Here is a 22495-nt window from a genome sequence, read left to right as displayed (position 1 = left end):
AGTAGATCATCTAATTCTAAGACAATGAGTTAAATTACCACTGTTCTAGAATCTTCTATATGCTCGTATAGTAAGTGTTCAAATCATAAACAGACGATGTTCAGTGCGAACCACAAAGCTACGTTTGATAAGAACACAAGAACATAAGAACATAATAATGAAGAAGACTGCAAAAGACCATAAGGTCTACACTAGGCAGTTCCGTGTCCATTACCATCTGTCATCATTATCCATAAAGTTGTCTAACCTTTTCTTAAAACAATCGATAGTTTCTTGCGTATTACCTTCTTAAATCTAAATTTGTCCAATTTGTGTGATGTGGTCTTGGAAATATAATGTGTTATTTTTCTAATTCTGAATTATTACACTCAAATATTCCACAAGTGGGACTTGGAAATATAATGTATCATTTTTCTCATTCTGAATGATTACACTCAAATATTCCACAAGTGGGACTTGGAAATATAATGTATCATTTTTCTCATTCTGAATGATTACACTCAAATATGTCACAAGTGGGACTGTTTTTAGCATTTTCTCTTTGTCTTAATCAGCCTTACTTTGTTTTATTCGATTTTAATTAATTTAATTTTCATCTATTTTTTTTTCTCTTATTATTATCCTTTCAGAAACCACTCCAGCACTGATTATCTATCCTAAGACCCTGTTTGCACTAGCGGTTTGAACCGCGCGTAAAACCGCGACGGTACCGTATAATCAAAGAAAAACTGCGCGGTTGAGTGTGAACGCCTCCATTGACTCACAGTGTAATTGAACCGTCGTGGTTAAAATGCTATTGGGAACAGGGCCTATCATTAGCAAAAAATAATAGATAAATAAAGAAAATAAAGATAAACTAAGATATAAACAAATAAACAAATGAAGACAAAAGGAAAGAAAGAAGGTAAGAAGGAATAAAAGAAAAAAAGGAAGAAAGAGGAGACACACAAACAGATAAATAGCAAAAATTAATAAAAAAAAATAATTCTGTCGTTACAGACCAGAGCTGGTGTGCTAAAGCCCAACTTGACGATTTTGAGTCGGCCACACCATCAATTTTGAAAAAATGGAGTGACAAACTTCAATTCCTGTTCCATCGATCGATTATCAATTCCACGAAGAAGACGATCAAGGCCACTCCGAGTCCTGGAAAGAATCGAAACAGTTGAAGAGGATTCAAGCGCACTTAGGAACCAAAATCCTTACCTCCTCCTCCATAATACCAAGATTATAGACTTTGAATTAAAGAAATATAAACAGTTTTGAACGTTATTTTCAATAGATGGCGTCTTGCAACTGTGGTTCCTATTTGAGACTCAACAATTCTCGAATTGTGATGTTAATGAAACAAGTCAGGTTGTGGTCCTCTCTTGCTCCAATACACTTATGTGTAAAAAATTATACACATGCGTTTCAAATTGTAGGTCTTATTTCAACATAGACGATATTGTTTGCAGAACCTCATATTAGTGATAGATAGGGAGATAGATATATAGACAGATAGAAAGAGAGACAGAGATAGACAGACAGACAGACAGACAGACACAGGCAGGCAGGCAGGCAGGCAGACAGGCAGACAGAAAGAAAGAAAGACAGAGAGAGAAAGACAGAGAGGAAAAGGCAGAGAGAGAGAAAAAAAAGAGAGAGAAAAGTAGAGAGAGAAAAAAACAGAGAGAGGGAGGGAGGGAGGGAGAAAGAGAGAGAGAAAGACAGGCAGAGAGAAAAAGATAGAGAGGGAAAGGCAGAGAGAGAGAAAAACAGAGAGAGAGAGAAAGGGAGGGAAGGAGAGAGAGAGAGAAAGGCAGACAGAGAGAGAGAGAGAAAGACAGAGAGAGAGACAAAGAGAGAAAAAGACAGAGAGAGAAAGAAAAAGATAGAAAGACAGAAAGAAAGAGAAAGATGAGAGAGAGAGATAGTGAGAGAGAAAGACAGAGAAAGAAAAAATAGAAAGGCAGAGAGAAAGAGAAAGATGAGAGAGAGAGACAAATAGAGAAAGAGAGAGAGAAAGTAGAGAAAGAGAGAAATACAAAGAGTGGAAGGCAGAGAGAGAGAGAGAGAGAGAGAGAGAGAGAGAGAGAGAGAGAGAGAGAGAGAGAGAGAGAGAGAGAGAGAGAGAGAGAGAGAGAGAGAGAGAGAGAGAGAGAGAGAGAGAGAGATAGGGAGAGAGAAAGACAGAAAGAAGAACAGAGAGAGAGAAAAACACAGAGAAAGAGAGAGAGAGAGAGAGGGAGAGGGAAAGAGAGAGAAACCCTATGGACCATTTCTGGAACATCCTTTCCACTTCCAGTGCCCCATGACCTGGAGATCCACCGACCTGGAATCATCGTCCCCGAAGTGCCAAAGAAAAGGGCAAGGTCTCACCCAGTGCGCCCATTAGGAAGAGACCCCAAAGCTGCTGGATCGAGAGAGGCGTTGCTGGAGTCCGACCTCCCTCTTTTCCAGGAGGAAGAGAGCAAATGGTGCCGTTGCTGATCGTATCCTTCAGCCAGTAATTGATGAAACCGTATTCCTGAAGCTGAGTCAACCTGTGGAGTCAATGACAAGTGTTATGACCCGAGGAACTTGAATGGAAAATTAGGTTTTATCATAATCTTTACGAAACAGGAGACTTGGTTCTTGAATTTATTTTCGTCAGTGAAATATTGATGATTTCTTGGTGTTTTTTTCTTTTTCAAATATTTACTTCCTTTGCTCCTGTTTTCTGTAAATTAATTAAGTTCTATTTCATATTGTTTCTGACCAATATCAGATCTTCAGGCTCTATGGTGGATTTTGTAACAGAAAACGGAATTGTTAAGGCCAGACTATTTGTATTAACTTTGTTTTCTTTTATGTTGTTTCATCTTATATTACTTATCCCTCTATTTACATGATAATTTGCTTATATACTTATCCATCTATTTATTCACCGATTCATTTACCTATTTATCTACTTTATTATTTTTTTCCTGTATTACAGCATCATACCTTAACGTTATAATACGAAATCTGTCCACTTTATCATGAAACACAATTCCAAACATCATCAGCTGCTTCTGAGGCAACACATAACTAACTCAACAAGTATCACCTTTTTATATCTAATATACAAAAATCGATCTGAAATGTTTTGGTTTATTTCTATAAGAAGCCCACGTACCAGTAGTCAAAGTCTTGGGTGAGGGTGCTCTTCTTGCTGAATGTGAGTGTGTAAGAATGAGTTACGATGATTTCCTTGGGGACGAAGTACTCACACTTGCCCACGGTTCCAAACTGCTTCGACACCATCATGTCCCCTGAGAGGCCCTCACATATGGCTACGAAAAAAATGACCATGGATGTCTTCATAATTAGTACGGACTTAAAAGATGGTTATGAAGAAAATACATGGCTGAAGTAACTTCGTCATTAATGTGATTTAACGTAAAGGTTCTTTTCTGAGATGGTCGGAGAATTTCAATCATCTAGAGAAGAAGTTCTCAACCTTTTTACCTTTACACACCCTAAGAGTCCTCAGACCATCGACCCGTACCCTCATTAACCCGACACAGAATATAGAATGGTAATATATTAAGACTAATTAAAAATACGATGGTACCGCAGTGGATACGTACACGTATATGTACACGTATATGTATATGTATATGTATATGTATATGTACACGTGTATATATATATATATATATATATATATATATATATATATATATATATATATATACATATGTATATATACATGTATATGTATATGTATATGTATAAGTATATGTATACGTATATGTATATATGTATATATGTATATACATATATGTATATACTATATACCATATATACTTGCGTATAATGATGGTTTTTATTATGAAATTTTACTCAAAAATAGGGAACCGCACTATACACAAGTAATGTTTTTGAACGTGTTCACATTAATGCATTTTTGGTTACCGTAACTTATCTGGTAGGCATACTGTCTCACGTTACCTTTGGCTAACCTTAGCAGTTCCAGTACGCTCCTTTAACTTTCTTCCCGTAACCTACATTCTTCCTTTCTGTTGCTACATGAATATCATGGCTTTATTCACTATGTATACCACTTATAGTCTACAAAAACCTTATATCAATGAAAACTTGGCGATTATTTTTTTCCTTTTTTTAATCTACGTTCAGTTTCGTTCACACGTATTTACATCTCTCAGGTATTGTTTTAACTGATACGTGCCTGTACTGTATAATAGTTTCAGTTGTGTTCCTTATTCTGCCTTATGTATATTATTTTATTATATTTTTTACATTACAGACAAAAGGGTTGTCGTCGCAAAGGCAATACTTCAGCGATATAAATACTTGCGAACGAAGAGACATGCAAATTTGAGACAGGAAAAAAAATATCTTGAATTCTTTATATACATAAGGTATTTGTTGATTTTAAATAGAACACATAGTGGATGATGTTTTCCTCTTCATGTAGCAACAAAAGGAAAGAAACTTAGGCTACGTTGGAGACAGGTCCGGGGTAAAAGGGCAACCGTAGTCAGACATGAAGGCAAGCAAAACAACGATATCTAAATATTTGTTCGTATCAGATGATTTAAGTAGTTTTTTCTGACCATTTCGGGGTATCTTTGAACAAAACAAGATGAATGAAAACCATATGTTTGCTATAAAATATGTCCAGAATGATACTCAGCATTGCAATATACGACTACAGTAGGCTTACTAGTAATGTTTATAAAACGGGGTCACATTATACACGAGGTATATGAAAACAAAATACAGACAGCTTCGGGAATCGCAAAGTACGCAAAGTCGCCTTATATATGAATATATACGGTACTAAGATATGCATATAAATATGCATATGTTTGAATTAAAATCCCTTATGGCAAAAGTATTTTATATACATTCACGACAAGGCGACCCACTGCACAAAGTCTTATGTATACTATGTGTTTCAGTGCTACAGTTACCAGCAAATTCGCCATCAGCAATTTCGTTGCGGGCTGCGAAGCAATCGGGGAACAGGCCAGAGTTCCCCTTCAGAAGCTCTTTGTAGATGGCCACGTTGGCGGTCTGGCAAAGAAATTCCAATCAGTATATTATATATATACATAATATATAATGCATAACAAATAACACATAATGTATAATACATGATATATAATACAGAATACATAATGCATAACACATTTCATAGTACTTAATACACAATACATAATGCATTTGAATGTAGATATGTACAGTTCCGTATGGGATACCGATTACATAGATTTTATGTAGTCAATATTTCATGTATGTATGTATGTATGTATGTATGTATGTATGTACAGTATGTATGTATGTATGTATGTATGTATGTATGTATGTATGTATGTATGTATGTATGTATGTATGTATCTATGTATATATGTATATATGTATGTACGAGTATGTATGTATGTACGTATGTATGCTCTCAGGTTTCGAACCACTGACTGTCTCAAATTCAAAGCATCAAAATGTGAACGAGTCCTCTCAAGATAATTTATCAATTAATTTATTAATTCATTCATTCATTTATCTATTCATTTATTCATTCATCCATTTATTCATTCATCTATCTATTCATTTATCTATTTATTCACTTATCTTTATCTACTTATCTATTTACCTTGAATGTATGGAGAATGATGCCCCCCTGCTCCAGCCGCCAAGGCACCTCTGTTTGATCCACAAGATCCTGAATGCTGTTGATGGGAGTCCTGACACTGGGCACTGTCAGCATAGCGATCAGGAGCCCACGGTAGGTGTTCATCAGCACCAGGGTCGCCAGAAGCCAGACGCAAAGTGTTGACCTTATAGCCCAGCCACGTCCATGGAACCAAGGAGCTGACAGTAGGAAATTTGAAATTTCATCTCAACTCGAATCTTTCCAAGACAGGGACGCCATCTTGGAATTCTACATATTGGAAGATATCTATAGTCAGATATCAAAATCCAATGCTGAATTTATTTCCTTAACTAATATCAATGAACTGTACTTTGGAAACTAGTACACAAATGAAAATAATATCCTCTTATGAAATTTAGACAACCAAGAATTGAAGAAGAAAAAGAAAATGTCAAGAGGACAATTTGCTCATTCATAATTCATTTCGGATAATATTCCCCAGAAATGTGTTTGTTGATGTTTTATCATTGATTTTTTATACCTTTGTGTCTTATGTTCATAATAACGCACAATATATATTGTGAATGTAACCGAATTGTTTTGTTTAAAATTTGAATTTGTTTTTGTGTAGATTTATCATATGATTTTAATTATTCAAATTAATGTTACGAACTCCCTCCTATCAGAAGGCTAGAACGGTGCCTTTTGCAGAAGACTTTGTAGCGAGGAATTTAGTTAACCATGCTATTGGTCCAACTCGCTGGTGGCAGATTTCGAGCCTCCGTCGCATCGTCCTCCGCCACAAGTAGCGACTCTATAATCCGCTCGGCTAGCGAACATCCAGATTTGTTAAATAAAAGATAAGAATCGCCATAGTGACAATGATATTGTGTTTATAGTTCTACCTGAAAAATCCAAAAGAAATCTAGGAAGTTCAAGAAAGAGAAATTATTTGCAGTTTTTAAAACGATTTTTACATTGAAATGATCTGACAGACTATAATTTTTGTACAATGAAAATATCGATCCAATCTTAAAAAACTGGCAAATAGCAATATGTCAATTATATAAGATGCTTACCAACATTATTCAGGTTAAACCTGAATAATTATTTCAGATAGGGCAGATGAAAGATTATTGGGATGGTTTGGACACGTGGAAAAATGAATGAAGAAAAATTAGAAGAAAAAAAAATTGTGGAGGGCAAAGGCGGAGGGAGTGAACTTGAGAGGACGACCGAGGATTAGAGGGGCGTTGAGCAAGAAAGGGAGAAGGCAGGAGATAGAGGTAAATGGAGAATGGCTGTGTATAGATGATACTGTGATGCAAGGAAGGGAGGGGGCGGAGGATGGGGAATAGGGAGTGGTTATGTGTAAATGATATTTTGACGCAGCCCGAGGGGATTTCTCCCCGTCTTCTCTTTTTGTACATGAGGGTCGGGGTTGCTGATCAAATGAATCGGATTTACTATGGATGCACTGCGTCTTGCTGCATTGCTTCTGACCCAGGGCAGTGGGCGGGATACAGGGATGACCCGTCATCCATGAGGAGCTAAGATGAGAGGATGAAAGGGTGGTGGATGGGAGTGGAATGAGTAGTAGTGAAATGGATGGGAATTGATATGTGCCTTTCGACAATCGACATGGTTACCTCCATTTTGAGAGGGAAAAACCCTTGGTATATTGATAGATAGATAGATGATCATTTGCCACAATTATGTAATTTCTTTATATCTTTCACATTAAAAAAAAATCTTTAGGACATTTTCAAATTTGCAGTAGGTACATCACATCTGTAGTTGACTTGGTGCCGCGCAAAGAAAATAGTTACCCCTCTAAATTTTAGTTTTCTTTAAGGATAATATATGAATTCTGTGTGTTTACAAGGCCTTAACCTTAGTATGTTGCAACTAGAGCAACGTTTCTCAACCTTTTTACCCTTGCGTAACCTTTGAAATAAATTGTATGTCTCAAGGAACCCCTGCGTAAAAGAAATAAATCATATATCATATCTTTCTTATTTTCTTTTCATCGTAATGATAGGTTAGATAGGATGGTGTCTATGTTACATTATTACAATAACCAAGAATATGTCGTGCGTGTTACGTATACGAAATCAAATAAAAAATCAAAAGTGCATTAGCTTACCACACTTGTTCTCGCGGAACCCTTAGGGACCTTTAGCGGAACCTTAGGGTTCCGGGGAACCCTGACTGAGAAACGCTGGACTAGAGTGTAGAGGGAATTTTCACATGTGTTGAAAAAAATAAATAGATAAATCGCTTGTGAAATATTAACTCTTTAGGAAATTCAGTTTGTTTATCTTACATCCTTGGAAGAATATTGCAACCACAGTCGCGAACACAGTGGAAGGGGGCGTGTATTTAGGAGACTTCGTATTTCCAGCAAGAAATTCCTCTAAACTCTCCTCGGTTCGGGTCACAGCCAGAGCAATCAACCCAACAGTCAAGATGCTTGCTAGAGTCAGCCACCACACCTAGAAGGAGAGGCTAGAAATGTTTATCAAATAATCACAGAACAAATCTTTAGTTCGATATATTGGGTTTACATGGATGCGGTCGCGATGAATAGGGTGTCTGCCTGAGAAGTGGCCAATTTTCGGTAAGAAAAAGTATGATTATGTATTGTACCACCGCAACAGATGTTTTGGAACTAGTACCCCATTGAGGGGAAAGAGAGAATTGGAGAGGGAGAGAGGGAGAGAGGGAGAGAGGGGGTGGAAGAAGAAGAGGGAAAGTGGGAGAGGGAGAGTGGGAGAGGAAGGATGGGAAGAGGGAGAGAAGTAGGAGAGGGAGGTGGAAAGTGGAAGAGGGAGAGGAAAAGTGGGAGAGGGAGAGGGAGAGGGAAAGTGGAAGAGGGAGAGGGAGAAAGGGAAGTGAGAGAGAGAAAAGGAAAGTGGAAGGAGAGCAGGGAAGTGAAGTGGGAGAAGGAGAGTAGAATAGCGAGTAGGAGAGGAAGAATTGGAGAGAGAGAGAGTAAGAGAGAGAGAAAGTAGGAGTGAAGAAGAGAGGAAGGGGTAAAATGGGAGAGGATGAGAGGGAGATTTGAAGTAATCTTGGTCAAGGAAGAACAAAGTTGGTAAAGAGTCTTGTCATTAACACAAACCCCAAAGTATGAGAACCGAACACGCAAACCTACTGAAGGAGTGAAGAGCCTGACAAAGTCGCTGACGTCGGAGGTGCCCGTGGGCCGTTTCAGGTAGAGGCGGTGAGGCATCACGAAGGTGGGGACGGCGAAGTCTGCCACCTTCGTCCTCGGGTAGGAGATCGCAAAAGGGCCCAGGGAGAAGTTTACTTCCTGAAGGAGGACAGAAGAGATTTTTTTCGACAAAAGAAAGACAGATAATAGATTATAAGTGTACATACACATATACGCAAATACATACATGCGTACATACATACATACACATATACATACATACATACATACATTACATACATACATACATACATACATACATACATACATACATACATACATACATACATACATACACCCATACATACATACATACATACATACATACATACATACATACATACATACATACATACATACATACATACATACATACATTGCATTACCCATTACCCTACACCCATCCAATACTCATTTTCCCTTTTGGATATCTGAAAACTAAAATTATTTCGCTACTCCGTAAAGAGCTTTGATGAGAGCATTCCTGTTCTCCATGAAGCAATTGACACCTTTTGACAGCAGTGGTGTAATTATTTTTCTAACCCAAGACCGTGTGGCTGGATCCAAAAATATTACTTTCCTTGCAGCACAAAAAAATATATATATATATACTGATTAGATTAGATTAATTAAATTAAATTAGATTAAATTAAATTAGATTAAATCAAATCAAATCAAATTAAATCAAATTAAATTAAATCAAATTGAATTGAATTGAATTGAATTGAATTGAATTGAATTGAATTAAAATTAAATTAAATTAAATTAAATTAAATTAAATTAAATTAAATCAAATCAAATCAAATCAAATCAAATCAAATCAAAATAAAATAAAATAAAATAAAATAAAATTAAATAGATAAATGAATAAATGAATAATAAATGAAATAGAATAAGACAAAAAACATATACACATACATACACCAAGGGCTCTTTCTCTTTTACCAGGGAGTTAGCCAAAGTCAAAAGACATAATGCCACTCACCCATTTCATCATAAGATAGAATAGAATACATAAAGTAAAGAAAAATCAAAGTAAAAAATATACAACACAAGAATAAATTTGGAAATAGGTTACTGATATATCTACTGATTGTTTCATACTTTGTTATTCTTAAATATAAACAGCAAAGTATAATTAAAATAAAACAAGGTTAGGTATCAATCGCTGCAGTGGGAAAAGTAAAGAGGAGAATACATAAGAACGTAACATAAGAATGAAGGAGACCGTAAGAGACCATAATACCTACACTAGGTAGTTCCATGTCTATTACCTCCTGTCATCCCTATCCATAAAGTTGTCTAACCGTTTCTTAAAACACCCGATAGCGTCAGCGCTCACTACATGGTTACTAAGTCTATTCCATTCGTTGACCAACCAATTAGTAAACCAATTCTTTCCTATTTCCTTCTTGAATGATATTGTTGGGATATTAAGAAAGATTCACTTGATTGCTTTCGTGGATTGAAGCAGATAATAAAGATAGTTTCTTCAGTGTTAAAAAAGTTCTGGTGCTAGACGTATCAAACTACAGTTGCGTTGGGTAAATATAGTTCTGTTATGATGAATTTGAGCTCTGCCCTCAGCTACAATGAAATTTACCACCACCACCCAAAAAAATAATATAGTAATAATGATAATAATAAGTAAATAAACAAATAAACAAACAAAAATAAACAAATAGATAAATAAATAAATAAATATAACAGGGATAAGCAGTTAATACCTTTTCTGAGATGACGCACTTTACATATTTTGTTTTGGTTAGCACCAAACGATTCTATTCAACTGAAAGTGTGTCTTACACGTACCCCGCGGTCGATCATCCCCAACATTCCATTCCAAGATCCGTTGTCGGTCTCGACACCCCAGAGGCCGTCGGGAGGCTGAAGAATTTCAAAGCTGTCGTGCAAATACATCTGTTTTTATTCATATTAGACTTACGAAAAAAAAAAAATCGATACCCGTAAATGCACCAAAAATATTTAGAAAGATGAATAGATAGATAGATATAGATAGACAGATAGATACATAGGTAAAAAATATATAAATAAGTGAATAGATAAATAGATAGATAAATGAATAAATAGATAAGATTACGTTTATAAATTTTTTAACTAATCCTAATTAATCGTAATGAGAGATGCGTTTTCCATTTTAATAAAAATTACTCATAAAAGAAGGAAATTTTCGTCAAAAGACTTACTGCAGTCATAACCATGGGACACATTTTAGAAAAAAATTAGACCTATTGATATAAACTCGAATGAACGTGATGTTCTTTTATTAGTTAACTCCTAGAATCTAGCTTACTAGAAATTAAAAACATACACATATATCTAAGATTATTAACCAAATTACATATGCTAAATTCCTCAGTGAAATTACAAACTTGTGTTTCCAAGGTTAAGAAAGTTTAGTTCATTAAAAAAAAAAATATTATATATATATATATATATATATATATATATATATATATATATATATATATATATATATATATATTTCTACGACAGACGAAGTCTTCTGCAGAAATTCAAATCTTCATTTGAATGAATTAAATAATTCATTAATAAAAAAAATATTCTTTCAAAACCATTTTTTGGATTTCAATGCCCGTTTTTATTCTTCTATGACTCCTAAAATTATGTCTAAACAATATCGAATAGTGTATAATATAACAGAACTTTCACAAAACAAGAACATAATCTATTAAAGAACACACAATATTTCACTTTTCATGTTAAATCACTAACCACAGTCTGAGAAAAAAAAATAGAGAAAAACCATTGATATCAACTTGTTATTTTCTTACTCGAAATTCATTTTATCTGCAATGATGGAGAGGATATGCCACATAATACCGGAGTATTTCGTCATCTCGCCATCTGTTCCATGTTCGATCTTGAAGTACGGTTGCCACTGGAATCCATGCAAAGAAACAAAAATGGAAACATTTTACACACACTAGTACGCACATAAAAAACAGTAATTTCCCACCATTAACAAGACTATTCTTTCTAATATTTTCTGTCTTCTACATACTTCAGTGTACATTATTTGTTATTAAAGTATTTGGAGGCTTTAACTAATACTCAATCTTGTGAATAAGATATAATAATGTAATACGCACACTAGTACGCACATAATACAGTAATTTCCCACTATTGTTTATCAAGACTATTGGTTCTATTTTCTGTCTTCTACATATTTCAGTCGGTATTATTTGTTATTAAGGTATTTGGAGGCTTTAACTAATATTCAATCTTGTTGTAAATAAGATATAATAATGTATATGATATAAAGTTTTAAATATGAACATTGACACATACGAGCGTCAATACTAACACAACACTTACAGTTTCCGCCGCGATCCTTAAGAACGTCCGATTCCTCGTAACTGTGAAATCAAAGAAGAACGAATCAGCCAAGTATCCTACTAGCTCAACACTTCTTGGATGCGTTACATTGCTGTGGTGAACAATTTGCATATTGCTGAAACAACGAAACAACTATTGTAGCTCATTATCTTTTGATGAGTAACATTCGTCTATCAGTGAAGTGCCTACGACATTTTGTCTTATGCGTCGCTGCTGATACCTCAAGGAACAAGAATGAGATGGGGTCCCGGGAGTCAAAGATGTCCTCGAAAACAGAGGAAGGTCGTTGAAAGGGGTAATGAAGGGCGTGATATGGAGGGATCGAAGTAAGCGGGGAAGAATTGTGAACCAGACACAATGACTGACAGACTTAAGCTTAACAGGCGCAGGACGAGATGATGAGAAGTCTCACTGCTGAATCAGTAGTGGATACCCAGTCAGAGATTAAAGATAATGAAATTCTCTAATTTCTATTGGAGTAACAGTTCCCTCCACCCCAAGCCGAACAGAATTGTTTAGCGTTAGCCAGAACAAGTCTTTAAAAACTATTTCAATGATACCCCTACGGACCGGACTCATGCAGCATTCTTTTATGATAGGAAACTACAAGAGGAATGCCGATCAGTTTCATTATCCCTCATCTCTGTTTCCCTCCTTAAATTTCTCCTCTGACGATCTCTTCGGTGAGATATTGTCCCAGAAGATGGAAGGGCTGGTATCGTCGATGTAATACTAAAAGAATATTCAGTTCCTGGCCTGTCCAGAGATATGTAAATTGTCCATTTCATGATATTACAATTAAAATGGCAAAGCTGAATACAGAATACTCTTTGGCCCATAACGGAGCTGAATACAGAATAATTAGTTTGGATAATGCAGAACTTAAGAATAACAACTTTGGATAATTGTGATTTGCTAAAATTCTGTATTAAGTTTTAAGAGTAATGGCCCATGAACATTTGCCATGAGCAAGTCTTAGTACAAAAATAAATAAATATATAAATAAGTAAACCTACTGTTCTTCTTTATATATTTAGCCTATACCAAATATGACCAAAAATAATTATAATAACAATAATGACACTAGATAATCACCGTAAGCCATGAGGACAAGGCGGTGAGGAGGACTGAAAAATAGCAACCACCAAGACGCTTTGGAGTTATGAGCAAGATGTCAGTGGGAGATCTCTTTAAGAAGCCGACGCCGATGTCGACAAAGGGTGTGGCGGGGGAGAGGTGGGGAGGGAGCACTAGAAGGAAGTCTCCCATGAGGGACGAGATCTCTAACCGCCCCCCCCCCTCCCTCCATCCAGCAACCGCCCCGCCCCCACGGCCTTTCAGAGATTATCTCGACTTTATCAAGAATCTTTGTACAAAGATGTATGGGAAGACGGGGGGGGGGGGGAATACGTGACACTGGAGAAGTCTTCCTTGGGAGAGTAACCTTCCCGCCACCCGGTTTCAATTTATTCCTTCATCCAGAGTCCCGTGTTTTCCTTCCCCGGCCCCAGTCCACACCTTGTCTTCTCATATCTCGAATCTCCCTTTCAATACAATTATTTGCTTCATAACACTCGCTCTTACTACCGCCAGGATCTGTTCTCCTTGCTGAGGGTGCACACTCCCCCTCCCCCTCTCCCTTTTAGGAATGTATGACAAATGACGAAAGTAGCTCAACATGACATAACTAAGGTGAGCTTGTAGATTCTTCCTTGACTAAAGCCATAGAGCTTCATTCGGATAAAGAAAGAAGCGTTGGATATCGACGACGAAATGCAATGCAGTACAATACAATAATCCTTCAACTGAGTTAAGGAGACATCAACGTTGGGAATTTAGTAAATATGTATCCTTCTATGGATTTTATTTTTGCTACAATAAGGCAATTATTTTCACCTGAAGGAACGAGCCCAAGGGACCAACGACGAGCACCTACACGAGGTGTTCCTGCAGGACAAACGTCGGAGAGGATCATATCCCCCGGCGCCCGTCTCCAAAATCCGTCGATACACTCACCTCTAGCCAGTGACGTAAAAATAGATCTACACTCGCATTCTAAAGGTAGCAGTCATGCATTTCATTTCGTATACATCTACAGAAAGACCCGAAGAAATACGTAGCTTGAGAAGTAGAAGTAGAGAGAGAGAGAGAGAGAGAGAGAGAGAGAGAGAGAGAGAGAGAGAGAGAGAAAGAGAGAGAGAGAGAGAGAGAGAGAGAGAGAGAGAGATGGACGGGGGCGTGGAAACGAATAACAAATCGTGGGGACAATCTGATAAACAAAAATATCCTCCAGCACGAGAGACGCAGCCCGAAGGGATCTCTCCCCGTCTTCTCCTTTTCTACATAAGGGGACGGAGAGGGGGGGGGTGCCGAATTAATGAAGCGGCCTTGCTGTGGATGTGCTGTGTCTTGCGACACTGCTTCTGACCCAGGGCAGTGGACAAGATGCAGGGATGACCCGTCATCCAGAAGGTGCCAAGATAAGAGGGAGGGAAGAGGGTAGAGTGGAGTGGAGTATGTAGGGGATGGAATGGGTGGGCGGGGTTTCTATGCCTTTGATTTTTAGCTACCTCCCGTGTAAGAGGGAAGAAAGCCTTTGGTATATGTATGTATGTATGTATGTATGTATGTATGTATGTATGTATGTATGTACGTACGTACGTACAAGGGAAGCAAACGAGGACCTAACGTGCCTGCCACTGCTGGCATTAGGTGCTACATTGGGCGGGGCCTTACAAAGATGACGTCATATTTGTGGGCGGGGCATCACAAAGATGACATCATTCTGGTGGGCGGGGCTTCACAAAGATGACGTCCTTTTGGTAGGAGGGGCCTCACAAAGATGACGTCATTCTGGTGGGCGGAGCTTCATTTAGATAGCACCATATCAGGTGGGGTTTTATGATCTCTTCGGCGTTTCTGTTCTCTATGATTTAGTGATAACATCTGAAGGAATAATTTGACCATAAAGAATATTCAGACGTTCTGCATTTTCTCACCTCGCCTCACACCGTGTCAGGTGTGCAAACTGCCATCTATATTGCATCACCGGCACCAGGACTTGGCACCTCGCACCGCTGTCCACCTGAAAAAGAGGAAGAAAAAGAGGAGAACCAAGAACAAAAATAGGGGGAAAAAAGAGGAAGGAAATGAAAGAGAAGAAGGACTTGGCACCTCGCACCGCCGTCTACCTGAAAAAGAGGAAGAAAAAGAGGAGAAACAAGAACAAAAATAGAAGGAAAAAAGAGGAAGGAAATGAAAGAGAAGGAAAACAAAAAGGAAAAAAAAAATAAGTGATTTTTTTTTTCTAATCGCGATGATACTTTTGCCTAATAAAAATGTCAATTTCTGTCTCGATTATCTTGCCAAGGATAGTTTGTCTGTTTCTACAAGCTGCCGTCTGGCAATTTTTTCATCCAAGTAAAAATGGTTAGCCAAATGGAAATTATCAATTCTATCAAAGTTTAAATAATTTTGTTTAGCAAAATGTTCTGGCGTTTACAAGAATAAAATCTAGATAGCGTGCGCATAGTTTGAATTGTATTCAATAAGTACAGAGATCTTTGTCATATTTCATCTGTGAATTAGGAAGAACATGTTCCTAATATGGAAAATGTTCTAATCCTTCCTCATTGGTTCTTTAAGATATAGTTGTTATTGATAACGTTATTAAATGTTATTGTTAGTGTTACTGTTGTTAGTATCAATCATTACCAATGTCATTAAAACTTTCCTGTCATTAATGGTAGTAACGGAAGTAATTCTAGGAGCAAAAATAACAGTAATCTTAGTATTATAAATAGTATTATAACCAACTTCTTCTTACCGAATTTTTGCTAAGTTCATAGAACTTGTAAATTTTGTATTTGTAAATAAAATTCTAAATCCACTAAACTGGATTTACCTCACATTTTGTCTATTCTCTGCGCGCGGAGTAAAACTCTCCTCTTTGAGTTAGACAATTTCTAGTCTGCTTCTTCGGTCCAAGGGAATACTTCCCCTTTCATTCTTAGAAACACCAGAATCTCTTCTTCTTCATGTTATCCTTTCTTAGAGCAGTGGTTCTCAAGGTGGGATCTACGAACCTCTGGTTGTCCATGATGACTTTTCTGGTCCGCAGAACCTCATTTTATCATCCCACTCCCACGCAGTGGGAAGTGAAAAACTCCTGGTAGGACAAATTCCTTTGAGTTGCAGTAAGCCGCTAAGTTTTTTTTTTTTTAGAAAACGCTGGATCCCCCTCCCTCCCTGGCCAGGGCTGTCGTGAGACAAGATAGCAACCCCGCAGCGGGTCCCGGGAATCGAACTCACGACCACCTGCTCATGAGTTCAAGACGGTCTCCACTGAGCTACTGAACGGTCCGCAAAACGTTCACCATATTTACTAACAAACTAGAGATAGGTGCAAATATTTTTTTTTAATTCAGTACGATAAAAGAATGTTAGATATCTACTACTTTATAGCATTTCTCAATTTTCTGTTTACAAAAAATAATTTAAAACCAAAATACTGGTAAAATTTTTAGTTGTGCACACCTACGCGATATAGCAATAGAAAATTAATAATTAATTTTGTAAATTACAATAGACCAACGCTATATTCTATTTTCTTGGCGGAGATCAATAACAAAAAAGTTACTAAAACCTATTTTCTAACGAACGAAGTCGCGGCGGTTGAATGATACGCCATGTTTGTTTTGATAGGTGCCGAGGTCGAAGAAATGAAAGGATGATAAATTAGTCTATTCTAACCTAACCTAACCTACCTAACCTAACTAAGCCTAACTTAACCTATCTAACCTAACTAACTTACGTAATCTAAGCAATGTTTAGTAATTCGGTACCTCAAATTCTAAAGATCATCCAGGTCGCCGTCGTCGTCACGGATGCAGACGGCCTTATCATTATTATACCTCGGGCAATTAACAGACGGCAGAACCCCGTATTCTTTCATAAAGTCCAAAGAGGCCCTATTGTCTTTGTAACAACGCTTATTAATGCCACCTGGAGTTGGAGAACACCCGGTCCACAACGTGAAAGCCGTCGTCTGATAGTGACTGGACTGGCATGGCGTCAGTACCCTTATCCTAGAGACTTCGTTCGTTAGTAAATTTGCTTGTAGCAAGGTTTTTTGTTTTTTGTTTCCGCCAAGAAAATCTCATATTATGTTCATGTATTATAATTTACAAAATTAATATTTAATTTTCTAATGCTATGTCGCGTAGGTGATCACTTAAACCAATTAGATATTCAAGAAGATTTAGATCAATTACAGCAATGGTCTGAAAAGTGGCTAATGAAATTTAACACTGGTAAATGCAAGGTAATGCACATAGATAAGAATAACAGTAAGTACGATTACAAGTTATTTGGAAATTTGTTAACAAAAGTGGATAGTGAAAAAGATCTCGGCGTAATTATCAGTAAAGATCTCAAATCATCCAAGCAGTGTATTTCAGCCTCTGAGAAAGCAAATAAGATTCTAGGACTGATTGCGCGATCTTTTGACTTCAAAAGTCCATCACTCATTAACAAGTTTTATAAATCGTTAGGTCGTCCACATTTGGAATATGCTGTTTCCGAATGGTCACCGAATCTCATTAAAGACATTGACAGACTGGAAAAAGTACAACGGCGAGCCACAAAACTGATTCCAAATATCAAAAATAAATCATACGAAAATCGACTAAAACATATGAATCTGTTTTCCCTAAAAAAGCGTAGACTCAGAGGTGACTTGATACAGGTCTCTAAAATTCTAAAGGGAATTGACAACATCAAAAGTGACAAAATTTTCACATTGAATGAGAATCAGACAAGAAACAATGGTCTCAAACTGTCCGGAAATAGATTCAATTTGGAGGTGGGTAGAAACAACTTCGCCAACCGTGTAGTTAATGAATGGAATAAACTTCCTGCAGAGGCAGTGCAATATAGTTCAATTCGAAGTTTTAAGAATCATTTACATAAACACTTAAGCAAGATGCTGTAATGAATATCATTTTATATTATTTTGTTTTGTTTTGTTTTGTTATCATTTGTCTTTTTGATTCTCATTTATTATTAGTTATATGTCAATTGATTATCATTTACTATTTACCTGTTTATCATTTAACTGTACCTATGCATTTATCTATGTATTTTATTTGTTATTTACATGATTATAGTTTTATTTATTAATTTATTATCATTGTCATTATTTTTCACATCTGACCTAGATATGGACCAAAAGGTCTCCTGCTGGCATGCTCCGCCTTTGTAATCCTTTGTAACTAAATACCAAATACTTGGTATCATTTCTTTTTTATAATTATTTAAAAGATATATGGTTCATGATACGTTGTCTAACTACGAAAGTGGAGCTCCGTAGCCTTAGAGCCTGTCTCGATTAATAATATGAAAAAGAGTTAATAATTTTCGGTTCACATATATCATTATTAACATCTCGTGAAGATGACTCGGTGCAGTATTGCAGATGTTGAAGTTCCACATCTGGACATATGATATTAATAAAGATAATTATTAAGTTACAGAAGAGTCTGCATATTGAAGGTCTCCTCGTGCTCCACCTCCATAGTGTCCCCTCGCCCCCCCCCCAAAAAAAAAATGGTGGAGAGGTATTCCACAGTTTTATGATTAATGGACGCGTGATTATATACAAGTATGAACTCTTGCAGGAATATCCGCTCACATACACGCGCGCACACAAACGCGAAATTAAACACAAATACAAACTTACACACACACACACACACACACACACACACACACACACGCATACACATACACACACATACACACACACACACACACATACATACAGACACACACACACATATACACACACACATACACTCACACATACACACACACACACATACGAAAATCGACTAAAACATATGAATCTGTTTTCCCTAAAAAAGCGTAGACTCAGAGGTGACTTGATACAGGTCTCTAAAATTCTAAAGGGAATTGACAACATCAAAAGTGACAAAATTTTCACATTGAATGAGAATCAGACAAGAAACAATGGTCTCAAACTGTCCGGAAATAGATTCAATTTGGAAGTGGGTAGAAACAACTTCGCCAACCGTGTAGTTAATGAATGGAATAAACTTCCTGCAGAGGCAGTGCAATGTAGTTCAATTCGAAGTTTTAAGAATCATTTACACAAACACTTAAGCAAGATGCTGTAATGAATATAATTTTATATTATTTTGTTTTGTTTTGTCTTGTTATCATTTGTCTGTTTGATTCTCATTTATTATTAGTTATATGTCAATTGATTATCATTTACTATTTACCCGTTTGTTTATCATTTAACTATACCTATGTATTTATCTATGTATTTTATTTGTTATTTACATTATTATAGTTTTTATTTATTCATTTATTATTATTTTTTTTTTCTTTTTGCATCCGACCTAGATATGGACCAAAAGGTCTCCTGTCGGCATACTCCGCCTTTGTAATCCTTTGTAACTAAATACCAAATACTTGGTATCATTTCTTTTTTATAATTATTTAAAAGATATATGGTTCATGATACGTTGTCTAACTACGAAAGTGGAGCTCCGTAGCCTTAGAGCCTGTCTCGATTAATAATATGAAAAAGAGTTAATAATTTTCGGTTCACATATATCATTATTAACATCTCGTGAAGATGACTCGGTGCAGTATTGCAGATGTTGAAGTTCCACATCTGGACATATGATATTAATAAAGATAATGATTAAGTTACAGAAGAGTCTGCATATTGAAGGTCTCCTCGTGCTCCACCTCCATAGTGTCCCCTCGCCCCCCCCCAAAAATGGTGGAAAGGTATTCCACAGTTTTATGATTAATGGACGCGTGATTATATACAATTATTATCTCTTTCAGTAATATCCGCTCACATACACGCGCGCACACAAACGCGTAATTAAACACAAACACACACACAAACTCACACACACACACACACACACACACACACACACACACACACACACACACACACACACACACACACACACACACACAAACACCTCGTACAAAAAAAATTGAAAAGAATTCAAAGATCAGCGACAAAAATGGCACCTACACTCTCAAATTTGACATACGAACAAAGATTGGATAAATTACATCTATCAACACTGGAACAGAGAAGAGAAAGACTATTTACAGAATTACGAAAGGGATGGAAGTTCTTGATAGAGATGACTTATTAAAATGGGACAGAAGAGAGACAAGAGGACACGAGAAGAACCTAAAGAAGGATAGTTACAGAAAAGATTTGAAAAAGAATAGCTTCCCACTCAGAGTGATTGACGTCTGGAACAAACTAAACGGGGAAACAGTGAGTGCCAAAACTATACAAGGTTTTAAGAACGGAGAGATACAAAAGCGGGTCACTACGAGCATAGCTCTCGTCCCGTAAAATACAACTAGGTAAACACACGCACGCGCACACACACACACACACACACACACACACACACACACACACACACACACACACACACACACACACACACACACACACACACACACACACACACACGTTACTGACTGCACTAAACAGGGTTGCACGCAAATCGAACAAGACTAGTACAGAAGTGTGATCGCATGTGTTCTTGTTCGAAAACACGACTACTTGATCACCCCAACTCACCCCTACCTCCTAAGAACATAAGAATGGAGGAGACTGCAAGAGACCATAAGGCCTACACTACGTAGTTCCATGTCCTTTACCACCTGTCATCCCTATCCATAAAATTATTCAATCTTTTCTCAAAACAACCGATAGTTTCAGCGCTCACTACATGGTTACGAAATATGTCCCACTCGTTAACCAATCTATTGGAAAACAGTTCTTGAATATTTCCTTCTTAAATGTAAATTCATCCAATTTAAATCCATTACTACAAGTCCCACTCTGCTGTTTTGATACGATGACCTTGTCTGTATCTCCCTTGTTAAAGCTCTTGACCCATTTGAATACCTCTATTAGATCAAATCGCGCTCTTGGTCTTTCCAGAGAGTGTAAGTTAAGGTGCCTAAGCACAACAAGATGAATTAATTATCAATTGTTCCTTATATGACAGGGCGGTAAGGTAGACACAGAAGACAGTTGGACTTTTTATTCCCTTGCGTTTTGTCCAGGTACGTTTTGCTTGGTACGATTAGCGCTGAACGATGGTCGTTCATGGCTCAATAATGATCGTCAAACGATTGTTTAGAGCACTAATTCCTTTTATGAATGGGACTGCTTTGCTTCGATCTGCAAAGTAGGAGGCTGATCATTTAAACCGAACCTACAACCAACGCTTTTACCCAAATGTGATGAGGCCAGGAGGTAGTAGGGTGCACCTCACCCGCCATTGGCTGTGGTAGGAGACTAATAAACAATCGGATCGGGCAAAGCAACTCGAAGCAAAACAACCCCATCCAAAAACAAAGAATTGGTTTTCTAGACAATCGTTTGACGATCATCATTGAGCCATGAAAGATCATCATTAATTGATAATCTCACCGAGCAAAATGTACAGTAATTTATCAGGACTTTCCCTCTGGGAAAGTCTTGGTAAGGACGAAACGTAAAGGAATAAAAACTCCAACTTTTATTACGTCTTTACCTCGCCACCCTGACACTCACCCGACTTCTATAATTCAATATCTTTTATTTTCATGGTTATGTGATTTGAATATTTGGTCATAAAATGAACTGGTAATAAATTCATTTTGTCATATTCAAAAAAGGAGGGGAGGAGTGTGTGGGCATATTAAGACGTGTTTCAGGACGCATTCTTTTTCCTTGCTTACCTCAATAAAAATCAAACTTAGTGTTCAACAACTGATTTACTACCAAAATTCAAATGCCAATTTCCAGAAGATAATCCCCTTTTCTACCTTACTTCAGGATTGCTGCTGACGTGAATGATATAGTCTGTCGGCTTCCAAAGTAAGAACCATACGGTGCTCAAAAATTTAATCTTTCTTTGGATTAATTGTAGAATACCTCCACCCAACCCACATCGATCGACAAAGGTCCGAAGCGATCCGCCGTCGGTGTGCGCCGTCACTCAAGTCATGGTTACGTCTTTCTATTAATCAGTTTACGGTTTGGGAGCATTAATGGTATGGTATGGTATGGTATGGTATGGTTAGGTTAGGTTAGGTTAGGTTAGGTTAGGTTAGGTTAGGTTAGGTTAGGTTAGGTTAGGTTAGGTTAGGTTACGCTACGCTACGCTACGCTACGCTACGTTACGTTAGGTTACGTTAGGTTACGTTAG

The 22495-nt window shown here is 37.1% G+C and overlaps 1 protein-coding gene across 1 annotated transcript in view; it reads right to left on the bottom strand.

The window, feature by feature from the left end:
• Positions 1-527: 527 nt before the first annotated feature.
• LOC143021546 (uncharacterized) overlaps positions 528-22495 on the bottom strand; it is a 26140-nt gene continuing 4172 nt past the window's right edge. The window contains exons 8-18 of the mRNA XM_076179148.1: positions 15221-15306; positions 12201-12336; positions 11657-11763; positions 10653-10743; positions 8781-8939; positions 7950-8118; positions 5624-5841; positions 4944-5046; positions 3140-3296; positions 2362-2525; positions 528-1146 (exon numbers count right to left, since the gene is read on the bottom strand). Coding sequence (XP_076035263.1) covers positions 1082-1146; positions 2362-2525; positions 3140-3296; positions 4944-5046; positions 5624-5841; positions 7950-8118; positions 8781-8939; positions 10653-10743; positions 11657-11763; positions 12201-12336; positions 15221-15306 — 1455 coding nt within the window. The 3' untranslated portion in view covers positions 528-1081. The remainder of the gene's footprint in view (positions 1147-2361; positions 2526-3139; positions 3297-4943; positions 5047-5623; positions 5842-7949; positions 8119-8780; positions 8940-10652; positions 10744-11656; positions 11764-12200; positions 12337-15220; positions 15307-22495) is intronic.

Source organism: Oratosquilla oratoria, chromosome 42, assembly GCF_046742065.1.
Source record: "Oratosquilla oratoria isolate Oo_2021 chromosome 42, ASM4674206v1, whole genome shotgun sequence".
NCBI classification, from domain to species: Eukaryota; Metazoa; Arthropoda; class Malacostraca; order Stomatopoda; family Squillidae; genus Oratosquilla; species Oratosquilla oratoria.
This window is presented reverse-complemented; position numbering and strand designations above follow the sequence as displayed.